At 37.3% G+C, this 14,670-nt stretch overlaps 1 protein-coding gene across 2 annotated transcripts in view; it reads right to left on the bottom strand.

The window, feature by feature from the left end:
• The window catches only part of CYLD (CYLD lysine 63 deubiquitinase), a 37,339-nt gene extending 23,852 nt beyond the window's left edge, over positions 1 to 13,487 (bottom strand). Inside the window, exons 1-7 of one of the 2 annotated variants that reach the window (XM_065416411.1) lie at positions 12,990 to 13,487; positions 12,192 to 12,497; positions 10,184 to 10,289; positions 6,985 to 7,077; positions 5,719 to 5,835; positions 2,667 to 3,046; positions 421 to 586 (exon numbers count right to left, since the gene is read on the bottom strand). In XM_065416411.1, the coding sequence (XP_065272483.1) occupies positions 421 to 586; positions 2,667 to 3,046; positions 5,719 to 5,835; positions 6,985 to 7,077; positions 10,184 to 10,289; positions 12,192 to 12,497; positions 12,990 to 13,487 (1,666 nt within the window). The remainder of the gene's footprint in view (positions 1 to 420; positions 587 to 2,666; positions 3,047 to 5,718; positions 5,836 to 6,984; positions 7,078 to 10,183; positions 10,290 to 12,191; positions 12,498 to 12,989) is intronic. The other variant, XM_065416413.1, reaches the window with a different exon arrangement.
• Positions 13,488 to 14,670: the final 1,183 nt, after the last annotated feature.

Raw genomic sequence — 14,670 nt, 5'->3', positions numbered from 1 at the left:
TGGACTAATAACCTCTTGACGTCCCTTCCAACTCTACATTTCTATAAAACTCTTAGCAAGATTGCTGCTGCCATCAGTAAAGTGAGAAATGCCAACTGTAATTAAAAACTTCAATTTCCAATACATTTCACAATTTACACACTGATCTTTGTCACATGATATACAAGAAAAAACTTCAACTTTCTTAAAAGTAGTGGTAGAACATTTTCTTGCTTTAAAGTCAGTGATAGAATAATTCAAAGAAAAATGTTAAATTATGTTCTGTGCACAGTACTCTCACCATTGACTAATCAGATTAAGTAATGCTTGTACAGCCTTTTAAATGCTAGGTATTTCTAGCTGACTACTCCATGAAGAACCAAAATCAGAAACAATGTTACTTCCAGATTAGTAAATAATTGAGGAGGACACATTCGATACCTAGAGAGTTGCAGCGTTCAATCTGGTTGGGAACAGGCTGCAGTGATGCAAACCTAGAATCTGGCCTGCAGCTCTTGAGTTTAACAAAGAGAGCCTTTTTTGGGGCACAGGTGAAGTATCTAGTTCCTTTAAATGTTCCATCCGTACAGCTTGCACATTCATCTTCCTGAAAATGAAACAGAGGGGATTTACTACTTTTTTTAAAAATTGAAAAAAGTGCATGCAGAACTACTGTCCTACAACTCCAATTCCTAGGATGCTGGTGATTTAGGTGTTTGATAAGATAGCTATGATAAAGACACCTCAATTCAAGTTTTCCACTCTGCGATGCAAGATTGATTTAGGGCTACAAGTTGGTATATATGGCTTCAGTTCATGAGTGATTTATTTTTAGTTTAGTGATAAGAGCAGCAAAGCCACACTTCTCTGCCCTTTAACCCCTCTGCAATCAGATAAGTTTATGGTATTCTCTATGCGGTATTTTTCTCCACCATAAATAATTATCATTTGAATTTTTTCATTGTAGGCTGGGAGGAAATATACCAGTGCAGCCTCTGTAACAGTGTGAGCATGAAGGAAGTCTGAATGTTTGCAGTATAATTGTAACAGGGAACAAAATGATTAACACTGGAAGATAGCTATTTCAAGGATGCTGTCAAAAGTATTAATGGATATTAAACAGATGTTAGACCTATTGCAGAAGTGTATTATGTGCAAGTCCAAGAGCCAAGTTTAGCCCATGGAGTCATAAAACACAGCCTGCAGATCATCTGTGACTGAAAATATAGGATAAAGGACAAAGCTAATCCGCTGCAGTGGTTTTTTTGGTGACAACTCAAAATGCACCCATGTACTCATCTGCCTCTTCTTTAAGAGAGAAAACATATTTACCATATGTATACTGCTATGATTTTGATGGATACTTGTGTAAAATTAAATAGAAAATTATTCTTAAGAGGCATCATATTACATGCACAGAAAATAATTTAGTTGCTGCACAGTCACAACCAGGTCTACGACGACCATAAACATATCAAAAACATAACACAAATCTCCATAATTTTGCTGCAACTGTGGCTTTATTCGAAATTTGTGTAATTGGCCTTGTAAGTAGAACTGGTTGGGAATTTTCTGGCAAAATAGTTTGTCAATGACAATGCTGATTCATCAAAACTGAAATGGGGGAGAACAAAACAAAAACACTTTTCTCAGGAACTTTTGTCAGGAAAGATTTCTTGGGACACTCAAATGGGACGTGAAAGACTCATGGACTGGAACCTGGGCTTCCACATCCCAACAAATGATCTAATCGCTTAGCTATAGTGTCTCTCTCTCTAGCCCAATAAATATTATTCATATGAAGTGAAGCCGCTCCAACAGAGCGGGGAGAAAGAAAAACCCACCCCAAAATAGCTAGTTGCCTTGTGGTTAGAGCACTCTTCATCTGGCAGAGCAAGGATTTGATCCTGGGTGTCCCATATACCAGGTGAATGCCAGTACCTGGTGGTTAGGACTATTCTTGGGTGGGTGTGTCTCTCTTTTCTCTCCCTTCCTCCCCACTCCCTCCCCCCAAGAAAAATATTTGAAAAGTCTCAGTTTTGTTCCAGTGCAGAACAGGACTTGGAAAGCCATTTCCTGCTCTGCTCTACCTGTAAGTATGACTTAAATCCACTGCTAAATTCAAGTATCCGAATAGAACTATTAGTTACTGTGGAACTATGGTGGCAATCATTCTGCTAATATTCTACCATCTGACAACAGCCTTCACATTCTGAAGACTATTACAGACAATATTTAATGTAGGTTGTATTCCCTGTCTTTTTAAACAGAAAATGATGGATGTCCAGTAATTCACAAGTTCTGATGGAGCAGCCTATATAAACTAAGAAACAAATAAAAGGAATTCAAGGCTCTTCCACACTACAAAAATGTCTAACTAAAAGAACACAGTGGTTGCTCACTGAGCAGGCTACAACAGTTTTATCTGTAGTACAGAACAGGCCCCAACCATCTCATAACTTGGTGATGAAACAAGGCTTTAATGAAGTTATAAAATGATTAAGTCCTATTCACAATTTTAAACTATACTGCACTCAAATCATGTGACAACTATATTTCAGCCAAGCCAAATTACTTTTGTAGAGTACATGAATTCTGGTCCTCAGCTACAAAACTATTATTTAAATTGCAAGATAGACAGAAAATAAAACTGTAAACAATAAGATTGTGCAGTTTGTATTATTTACCAGTTCCAATCCAGCCAATACTTCATTTACGCCTGGTGGCTGACCAATCCAACGGATTACTCCATAGAAAGGAGGATTCTCTTTAACTTCAGCCAGTGAACCTGCTTCAAGACCATGCCAGTTATTGACAGGCATTACTATCGATGGACATTCCTGAGTGGCAGCAGTGTTCAAATCCCCAATAACTGATTGAACAGACAGAGAGAGGGGACTATGTCCAATAGTACCATTAGTATTAGACGTTTTTGTCAGGCTAAAAGGTAGAGAGTGAAATCTATTTTCGTTAGATAAACAGTTTGTTGGAGGCGGCTGTAGTGGTGGTGAAGAATGACCGAATCCAGAAGATGAGTCGGCAAGTGATTTTGCAGAGTCTTCAGCAACTGTTAAGAAAGAAACAAGGGGCAAATTAAGTAGCTCGCTCTTGCTTCCCAAAGAAAGGCTCTGTAGGTCAAAAACAATGTCTTAATGTAGCTGTGAATGGGAAATGTTGAGCCCAGTTATGACTGGTCCCTGTGCAGGTGCACCAGAAGGTCTTCCCTATCACTGCAAGCAGAAACTAGTCACAAATTGTAGATATACCAGGAATCGCTGCCTATTGATTCCTGGTATATCTACCATATATGTATGGTATGAGACATCCAGGTGAGTAGGTAGGGCTAGACCTGTGCCCACTTCCACAGCAGCCAACACAACTGGCTGGGTATAGAGAAGGGAACATGTCATGTTGTACTACTGTATATGGTGCTTTAAGCACATTTCCCCAGTATGCCAAAAAGCTCCAAGAATTGTGTGTCCCAGATGCATGTCTTCTGCTGGGGAAGAGTGCCTATCCCCCTTCCTCCTTGTATAAGCTAGTATTCAAAATTACATAACTTTGCTGAAGGCGTAAAGTATTCCATTTAAAATGAAAAGGGCAGCTAATATGCTATTATGCCTGTGGCGCACCATTTTCTGACATCACAAAACATTGTTCCTTTTGCCCCTAGATTTTTCCTGTATTTATAGTCAAGTTTGCCGAACTAAGTAAATAGTTTATAACCTCACATCTCTCCCTAATGGACAATAATCCATTTCACAAAGTTATCACCCTAAATTAGGCATAATATTTGCAGTGTTTGCTGAGGAGATTCCACAGCATGATGCAGCAAAGAGCACAGATTTTCTAGGTCAGGGTAGGGAACGTTAGCAGGCAACTATAGGAAGGCTTAGCCTGAAGATAAATATAGAATATAATTTCCTTACACTGCCAATCTTTATAGTTGTGTCCAGGTGTCACAAATTTAAAGAAATATGCTATGGGGAATGGCCAAAGCCAAAAAAAACAGTTGTCTTAATATACACGTCAGCAGGAATCATGGAACGACTTGATCGCTGGCAGTTAGTAACTAGTGTAGTATGTTTCACATTTGCTTGTGATTAACTATAGGTTATAAATATCTGCTTTAGGACATCATTTATCCCCTGGGCAGATCATAAGAGTACATTTTGGTTTACGCAGAAACAGGATCTGTCATCTAGTGCTCATACAGGATAAAGTAACTGACTTGTTATCTGAAGAAACGTAAATAAATCATGAGCAATTCAGTGCTAGATAAATGAGGTCACAAGCAGATGTACTAGTACGATACTATTTATAAGCATCTTACATCTTGCCTCAACTTCCTAGCTGGTCTAGAATGCACAGCTGGCATTTATAGAGCAAGTAGCAACTTATCCTTTTCTTGTCAGCCTAATTATGTGACAATATTTAAAAATTCCAAAAAACAAAATTAACTCCTTCATGCTTGTTACTTTCCAGGAAATGATAAATTCTTATTCACTTTAAATCAGACGAATCATCTCTCAAATAAACCGATTTTACACTGAAGTAATGTATTTATTATTTGCTAGGCAGCCAGGAATGATCTTAACTCGGTTTCATTTTTAACAGTTTATTGACTTCAGTGCCTGTTACTGCTATATGTGCTTTCATTGTAAACCCATGTTTTTAGCAGTCCCCCTCCCCAGTTTCAGCCATAAGAACTCCTTGCCAGATGAAACACACCTGTTATGACCCTAGAAGCAATTTCTGGGGATAGTATAAACCTCTCTGTCTTCTGTTAGCTAAGAGCAAAAACAATCAAGATTTACTGATTCTACATGCTTTAGGTATTTCCTTAAAATCAAGTGTGCAGTTTCCGGAATAAACTTTAAAGATACTTGCGTTTTTGTATCATTTATTGTTTTATCAAACATAACTAGCTGATTTTGTTGCAACTCTGAATAACTGGTGTTCTGAATATGACAAAATATTATGATCCACTTAAAACTGGAGAGTTAAATTAACTTCAGAAGGAGAAGTCAGATAAAACTCCTTTATGTACCAGGAGGAGGTTTGAAGGTATCATCCACATTCAGTGAAGTGCCTCAACAATATTAGGTGTACAATCCGTTCCCACTTACATACAATGAGTTTGTTACAGACCTATCTACAACAGAGCTGAAAAGCTACAATCTTCAAGTTAAGGTTAAGTGTATATAATACCTCTAAGGCAGTAGTGGGCAACCTGTGGCCTGACAGGGTAATCTGCTGGTGGGCCACCAGACAGTTTGTTTACATTTGCACGGCTGCCCACAGCTCCCAGTGGCCCCGGTTTGCTGTTCCCGGCCAATGGGAGCTGCAGGAAGCAACGCAGGCCGCAGGGACATGCTGGCTGCCGCTTCCCGCAGCTCCCATTGGCTGGGAATGGCGAACTGCGGCCACTGGGAGCTATGGGCGGCCGTGCCTGTGGATGGTCAACATTAACAAACTGTTTTGCAGCCTACCAGCGGATTACCCTGACGGGCCGCGTGCAGCCCAGGGGCCGCAGGTTTTCCACCACTGTTTAAAGGGGCACTCACCAACGTTTGGCATGATCAACACACTCATTAACACAGAACATCTATTTCAAACATTTTGATTTTTTTCCCCCCAAGTAACGCTCACTTTCCACTGTGCTAATGATCATATTTAAGTATAGACTTATTTGAAACAGCATGCATTTGTATAAAAGGGTAACTTATCCCTCATTACCTTCGTCAATATACCATGTGTTTTTTGATTTAGTTTGTGGTTGAGAATCAACTGAAGAGCCATTTAATGTATAAAAAAATTCGGATCTGTTTCTATTTCCAGGCTCGGAGGTAGATCCTAGAAGAAACAGCATGTTTTATTAAAAATACAGAATTTTATTAATAAAAATCCTGCTTTGTGCTCATTTCATTACATATCTTGTACAAGGGCAATCCTGCCTTCCACTTTCCAAGGGCAGCGAGTACTCCTGCAGCAAAGACAACATAGTTCAAAGCCTGCACTGAGGTAACATAGCTCCTAAAACTATTTTAATTGTCCAAGCTGAAGTTTTATATATATATTTAACTGGTTATCCTTTAAATAAAAGCTATTCAATTAACTAGTTCAGAGTAGAAGAGCAAACGAAGGTCCAATTCCACACTGAACTCCATGCAGGTAGATCCCTGTGCCCACACAGAGTTACACTGACCTCAATGGACATCCACTTCATGTAGGACTGGAGCCAGAGAGTGGGGGTGGGGATGGGGATATTTTTTGCAAAATATTCACTTTGCAGATGGTAATTTACAACTAGGCTTGGCAAAAAACTGATTCTATTAAAAAAAATTACTATAATTTTGACAGCTAATATAAATGTTTATTTTTAAGCATTTTAATTTAAATTTTTACAGTTGTGCAAAATTATGGAGGAGGTTCAGAATTATTTAAAGAAGGCAGACGTGTTTTAACAATGTTAAAGCTTTAACATTGTTAAAACACAAATTACAATATAATGTGTCCAAATATACATAGTAAATATTCTTAACCAAAATAATAAGTTCTCAAGTAGCATTTTTCTTACTTTGCCTATCTGCAATCTCCAATCATCAATAGAAGGTCTGTTTTTTGTTGGGGGGGAGGAGGGGAGGAGAATGAGAAATTGTCATTTACCGAAAAGTCTAAACTTTCCAAACTTATTTACAACCAACCAATTGAACCTCAAGGAAAACTGAAAAACACATTCAGCTTTGTATTCTGCTTCCATGCAATATATTTTTTGCATTTCCCTGCAAGTGTTTTTTCCTATGGACATTTTCATGGAAACAGATTTGCTGCTATTCCTCACCTGAAGTCTTTATTATGATTTCACAAAAGATTGACTTCAAGTGTCAAGGAAGAGCAGATGAACACTAAATAAATAAAAAGCTCCGTTTTCATACAAACATGCCTAAAAATAAAGTAAGATGGATTATGTTTTTAAGAAGAAGTAAAATTACTCTCAAGTACCTGTGACCTTTTGCTTACTATGATTGAATAAGCTTTTGTCACCACCACCTCTTGAGGCAAAGGTAAGTTTGGGAACTCTCCTGTCCTGTGTCTCTAGAATAGGCATAGAGGTAGAATTTTAGTTTTTTCACATAGGTGCAAGCATAATAGAGGTTATAAAACTATGCTTCTAAGGCAAAAAATAAGCATAAAAACGTTAAAACCATAGTACAATAAAGCACAATAATGTCCCTCTACTACCACTACAAAGGATCAGTAAAATAAAATGTTACATCAACATTTCTCTTATTAAAAAACTAAGGCCAAAGATTTCAAGCCTGGGTATACAAGGTCAGAGTCTTAACAGGTGGCCCGATTTTTGAGAATACTGGGTACATGTAGCTCCCATTGATTTAAATGGTATCTATGGGTGACCATCGCCTTATGGGTGACCATCGCCTTATGGGGGGGGGGCGCGTTGGGTGAGAGGAAATCAGACTGTTCTCATGAGGAGTTACTTAAGTATGGCTTTTGTAGCCTAAGCTTGGGCACCCAGATTTGAAAGTTTTGGCCTATCAGTTCTCAGAAAAATTGGAAGGGATTTTGAGGTGGGTACCCCACTTAGTTTTTGAAGTGGACCAGATTTCAAGTCAATGGTACCTTTTCAAAAAGGGCATTTACAAATGTTCCACATAAATAGATTCTTGAGGAAGCAGACCTACAATATTTTTTTTAATATCAGGCCTTTCATAATGACATCTTGGAATAAGTCTGATGTTATGATGAAGGTGTAAGAAACACTAATTTCATTGTAAGTTTTTTTCTTCATTTCATTAGCTATATTTTATGTACTGTTCCATGAGACATCAACATTTCAGTCAAGCAACAAGATTTAAAACAAAAAAAACAAAAAAAAAAAAACCCACACACTTGCATTTTGTGACATGCCAATTTTATTTTTACTGCAAGAAGTTGAAGCATGAAGAACCAAAATGTATTTCAGAACTATCCATGAGATTTTTCATGAGATTTTAAGAAATAGTTCACTGCTACTGGAAAATCTACGATGTACACTGCAAAATGAAACTGAATATAGAAGACAAGACCCCAAAACAGGCATAACTTTAAATGAACTTATGCCACAATCTAGCTGCCCCAATTTTTCCCGAAGTTATATCAATTATACATTTGTTAGGCTGTGCTTTGTATTAATTTGTCTCATATTCTGCATGTGGTCAAAAGAACAATTATTAATTTCAAGCCAATGAAGAACTCTTCCTTCCCTCACCCCCACGTACAAGATGATCTTTTCCCCCACTTTACAGAAAGAATTGACAAAAATGAAGAGAATTTAAAAACAGGTCATGCAACAATTTAAATATAATGTTGGTTGCATTTCCTCCTATTTTATGCACAATAAGCTAAACGTAGTTCTTTGAAAACAGCAAGTTATCATGCAAGCAGAAAATCATCATTTCTTCTGCATAACATCAGAAGATTTGGAACATGCAACATATCTTTTTAAAGAGTTCAAATGAAAAAATCCTCATGTTTCTGAATGAGGATAGTGGTTCATTTACATTTTAGCACCATAACCCCTTAGGAGTAGTACATTTAAACACACTTCAGTGACTTCTGCTGGAGTACATTAGCTTATCTCTGCCCAGCCATCCAAAACAACATCCCCTGAAGATACTTGGGATTTTTTTTGGGAAGATTTACCATTTTAACATGATAAAGTGCATAGTGCCTCTTAAATTCCATCAACTTACCATGACACAGTTGACAACAAAACTGTATTTAAAATATAGAAAGCCTATAGTCATTCCTTTTGAACTGTTAGGCCCCCAACTCAGCAAGGCATTTAAACATATGCTTAACTTTAAGCATGCAAGTAACTCCATTAAAATAAACTAGACTATACACCTGCTTAAAGATAGGCAGTCATATGCTTAAATACCTTGCTGTATTTGGGCATTACACGGCAACTTAGCAAAACTGAGCAGCACAAAACCTAATTTTTGGATGACTAAAAGGTATACTCAGCTGTATTTATTAAATAAAAAAACACAAATTATTGCTGTACTTTGAAGTCTACATTTTAAAAGCAGAAAAACTAGATTCACTGAGTTCAGATTTTGCTATATTAAAATTCCTATTCAAAAGAATAAATACGTATGTCACTAGTGCAAACAACTAAGTAAGACCTGCAACTTTGAATTCTTATGATTTTTATCAAAATTGCTGCAATAAACATTCTTTACCAATAATGTGGGAGTCATTAAGAAACCTATTTTCTGGAGGAAAAAAACATAGAATCTAGTGCACCCCATGTACTGCAAACTAAACAAATGAGTAGGAGATGCACATAATGCCACTCATGGAAGCATTTATGTACATGTGCCATTTCACACTACTTCTCAGCATGAATGTACTCTTGAAGAAAGGTTAATAGTTAGTGTGGGGAGAAGGTTGCAGTTACAGACCACAGCTGTGTAAAACCGCAACTATGCTAGGCCCCACCCCCAAAAAAAATTTTTTTTTATAAATATATATAAATATTACTAAAGGTAACAAATTTTAGTTAGGTGGTTACATATTCTAGCTCAGGATTTTGATTACCACAGAGCACAGTATTTTGACCAGAGCTAGAAAAACCACAATTTGAAAACTGAGGTTTAGTACACCATTTGTGAAGCATCCACACAAAAAGGTTGCAGTTATTATAGGTCAGTTCGTTCATCCGATGTGAACAACAAACTGCATGCATTCCACAGTTTTAACTTGGATTTTTTCAGAAATGATTGCTATGGGTATTTGCTATTTGCCTTGCGTGATACTGGTAAAAATCACAGTATTATTTGCATTCTACTGGATGACCTAAGCTTCATTTACACAAGAAATTACTTTCTTGTTCCAGATATTCACAAATTGCTCAACACAATCTGATGGATGATTAATAAAAATCTTTTCAAGAATGGGTGCACTGCCACCACCAGTACTCAAATATTTATCCACAAGTATTCATGACACTATCTGTTTCCCATCAAAACTCCTCTCCACTTGAATGTTTAGTGCATAAACAGAAGTGGTTGCAGATACCAGGAAAGCTAATAAGTGGGCTATATTTAAAAATGTTAATGCACTTATTTTGCAATTATATACTTTGCACTATTTACATATTAACTAGCCATGTGTTTTTCAAATCCACAAAGCATACCTGGGATAACATCATTGATATGCAAGAGAAGTGTACTTTCTACACTTGCAAAACTGCAGAGTTGTATTCCATTGTATCTTCCATCCCAGTTCCCAATAGGATTATCCTAAAAATAAAAAAATTAAGATCTCAAAGTATTGTCCAAAAGAAGTATTTACAGAATTTTAAGAAAACACCACATTTGTGGGTTTAGATGCAGGTTTGGCCATATGTGGCACAAGTGGAAAAATGCAAGGTTTGAAAAAAGAAATTCTTGCTTAGCAACAAAATTTCAAGTACAGATTTTTTTAAAAATCCATAGTTCACTGTAACAGGGTGCTGGCCAGGAGGTCCTGAGCCAGCCCATTAGCCCAGCTCCAATTAAGAAGCATTAATTAGGGCTGGCTGAGTATGCCATGCCTAAGGGCTTGGCTACACTCGAGAATTCACAGCGCTGCTGCGGCTGTACGTACTCCACCTCTCCGAGGGGAGTAGCTTGCAGCGCTGCGAGCGAGCGTGCAGCGCTGCAGGCACTGATTACACTGGCGCTTTACAGCGCTGTACTCGCTGCGCTCAGGTGGGTGTTTTTTCACACCCCTAAGCGCAGCAAGTTGCAGCGCTGTACAGCGCCAGTGTAGCCAAAGCCTAATTGATAGAAGGGAAGAACCTGACGGCCTTATAAGCCATGGGGCTATATAGGGCTGGCAGAAAGGAAGTGAAGGGGGGGGGGGGGAAAGGAAAGGGAGGAGCCAAGGGCTGTGCGTCCCTGCTGGCTGGAGAAGCTAGCTATCCCTCAAGTTGCTAGTTTGGAACCATCTGTAGATAGAAGGCGGTGGGAGCCGACACTGTAAATAAAAGGCACTGGTGATTGCACCCAAAAGATGTCTCTGGCTGATTTGTGGGTGCAGGAGTCCCATAGAGCGAGGGCGAAAAGGAGGCCCTCGTTACATACACCATTCTCAGAATCCATAAATGTTGGCAATAGATAATGTTCTGCTACAATATTTTAACATGCAAAAGACATGTTGTTATCAGTAATAAATTAACAGAAGTGCCCTAAAGATAGTTTTTAACATTTTTTATTATCATTCTTGATTTAATACTGGTCATCAATACAGAAATGCCACAACTGATGCAATTCTTCATGCAGTGGCACAATAGGTTTTTGCACCATGGAAGACTCTTATGCTTCTTTTATTAAGAGTTAAAATATTCCACTTATTTATTTATTACATGTATGGGCTTTAAAAAAAAAAAAAAAAAAAAAAAAAAATTACCTCTTCCAGTCTACCTCACAAATATTTCCTGTTTGCATGAACGTGCTATCTGCTAAGCTCTCTTTCTGTACTAATAATTAGGTTAGCTAACAAGCACTGGAGCTGTTCAAACTGCTGCTGCAATCAGGAAAGGAAGCACAGGCCAAAACATTTTGCAGGTTCTATCAAAAGCATGGGTATTCTTTATGTTAAGTAAATTTTTCAGAAATTGCGAAGAGTAAGTTTAAAAAACAAGATGAACATGACAACTAAATTTAGAGAAAAGATTTAGTGTTTTATAGGTAGGTAAAGTATTGTTCTTCAAAACCTCAGTGTTCTTGCAAATACAGAACAAAACAAAAAAATACCATTATGCAGACAAACTGGTTATACCAAAATAAAATCCAAAACAAAGAGGAAAAAGTAATTCAATGTATTTCCCCTAAAGGCAAAATAAATGTAAAAATCATACTCACAAGCCAAACCATTAGTTCAATAATACCAAGCCTCACATGATATCTAGAAAAGTAAGTAACTCAGTGGAGGCAACTTAATCAGACTATTCTGCCTAAAAACTGTTGAGTCAAATACTATATTGTTACCTCATGCCAAAATAGCTGCTGAATGCCATCTTTGTATGTCGGTGTTGATTTCCCACTTTCATGTCATCAGCCTCCATCGAAGTAACTTGTAGATACCTGTTTATCTTCTAATTGCATGTACTTTCACTAACACACACATGCAAAAAGTTATTAAAAATCAGATTTTCTTACCATGTCCACTCCAACAACGTATCCTAAACTTTCGTTTCCTGGTAAGACATCACAGAATATAACTGTCCCATACTCTATACCTTCTCCTATCTTCAGAGAAACCCTGGAGTTGATCTCCAAAGGCGGAAGTTCTACCTGCATTGTGTCAACTGGAGCTGCATAATCACTCTCCAGTTCATTGTCATCATCATCTTCCACCAACTCTAGTTTGTCCAAGGCAACAAAAACTCCACAATCCTCATCACATCTGAAAAACTGTTTTCCTTGGTACTGTCCATCAGTAAAGCCTTGGCCACGACCTTCTTCCTGGATTTTGGAAAGAGAAACCAAAACATTAAAAATACTAATATTTTCGTAGGGATTATAATGCATCATTTTGGAGAAATTCCAGTAAACAATTAGGACCTGATTCAGCAAGATATTTTTGCAGGTGAGTAACTAAAAGCACCTGAGCAGTCATATTGGCTTAAGATCCAGGGCTATTCATATGCTTAAAAAATGTTAGCTATGTGCTTAAATACTTAGCTGAACTGGAGCCTCATTTAATAAAAATCATAAAAACCACCCATAAGTTGTCCTTGCTGCTAGCTGACTTTAATGTACTAGAAGTAGCAAGGCTGAAAATAGATGCTTTGTATAATTCTGTATTCAATTTTAAATAATTGCAGGGCATCCAGACCTTCTGGATGGATGACATTTTTTACAAATTGAACTATGTGACAAAGTTTGTTTGAGCTCATGTATCAAGCATGCAACAACAACAACAACAACAACAACAAAAACACACACCACACTTACCAGTAGTTCTACTCCAAAAAATATCCCTGATAATAATCTGTCTTGTAACAAGGGTCCCCGGAAGCGAACAACTCCAGGAAATTTATCATCTCCCGACCTCAGCTGTACTCTCACAGGTGAACCAACATCTATGTGCAGGCCTTTACTTAATCGGCTTTTGCTTTTAAACAGGCTGTATCTTTCCTCACAGTTGGTAATAGCCAAAAGCAACTCAGCTAGTTTCTCATTTATTTCTATAACATCTTTCTCATCCACAAACAGGACTGGATGCGGCTGTTCCAGAACCTTTAAACAAATCTGCATTTTCTTGCCTTTAGAAGGGATATTTCTGCCGTGCCCCACAGAAGAACGATCTTGAATAAACTGGCTTAGGCTACCCTTGGGTACTTTCAAAAGCTTTTGATTTTGTTTGTCTAAAACACTGCATTCCTGGAGAAGCAAATAAAAGATACGCTCTTCCCAACTGGCTTTTTCTTGACTCCATAAGCCTGAATTCATTGTGATTAAAACTTTATAAATAAGCAGTTATATTCAAGAAAGATGATCTGCTGACATAGTTGTACAGCAGTTACAAAGGAAAATTCCTAGAGGATCCAACATTTGTTTAACGATTCTGTGTCAACGTCGTCAAGGGGTAAATCCAGAACAGAAAGCCTAGGATAAACAAAAACAAACAATGTAACATTAAGTTTAAGAGAATCACAGTTAAAATTAAGCACAATAGGAATTTATTTTAAAATGCAAACATTATTTTTCACATACAGTAAAACAAAAGTAGCTGGGTGATGTTAAAGATAACTTAAAACAGACAAATATTTTTGCAGAACACGCTTGTGATTCTATTCCACTTACCCTTCTCTAGTGTTTTGAATAAAGGAACTATAAAATTAAAATTCAACGACATGCAACAACCACATATAAGTTAAAGGAAAAGGAGTCTTTAATTTTAAGTGACCAGAAAAAGGCCAAACCAAATGTATAGTGAGTGAGCTTCTGAGAAGACTGTCTCCACAACAAATGATCCTTCATGCATTTTAGTGACTGTCCATTTCTGATACAGCAGAAGTATTTCTGTGTTATATTGAGTACGCTACTGATGTGTATGCAACTTTTTCTGAACCTACCACATGTTTATAAATTGTAAAGTATTTATTACTATGAAATGCTATTTCCAAGACATAAAGCTAAGTAGTATTTTCATGAAATGAACAAAACTAGAATTTGAAAAAGTACAATTTGTGACGGATACTATGTCTAATACACAATTTTTTTAATCAAAGCTAATGTTTATGAACTAGATCAAGTTAGTATTCAACAGTGTATCATCTTATTTTTTTTTAAATTATATTTAAAATATATCAGACAACACCCTATGGGATGGAATGAAACTGACTACAGAGAAAGGTTACAGAAACACACCTTACTTTTTATTGTACAACCATGTTTTTGGGTTCTCAAGATCAACACTTGAACAACAAATCTGAGGATCATGAGGACTAACCAATAGGTAGATCATACTTTTCCGTAACAAATATCTAGAAAAGGCCATCCTGGTGCCCAAAATTGCACTGTACTGCTGTTTAGTGATCCAAAATGAAATATTTTCCTTGGTAATATCTCATTTGCCATGTCAGCAGAACAGAGGCATCCCTCTCAGCTACGGGGGGTTGGAAGGGCAATA

Source organism: Emys orbicularis, chromosome 14 (assembly GCF_028017835.1).
Source record: "Emys orbicularis isolate rEmyOrb1 chromosome 14, rEmyOrb1.hap1, whole genome shotgun sequence".
In the NCBI taxonomy this organism is placed as follows: Eukaryota; Metazoa; Chordata; order Testudines; family Emydidae; genus Emys; species Emys orbicularis.
Note: the sequence above shows the minus strand (reverse complement) of the source record. Positions and strands in the feature narration are given on the sequence as shown.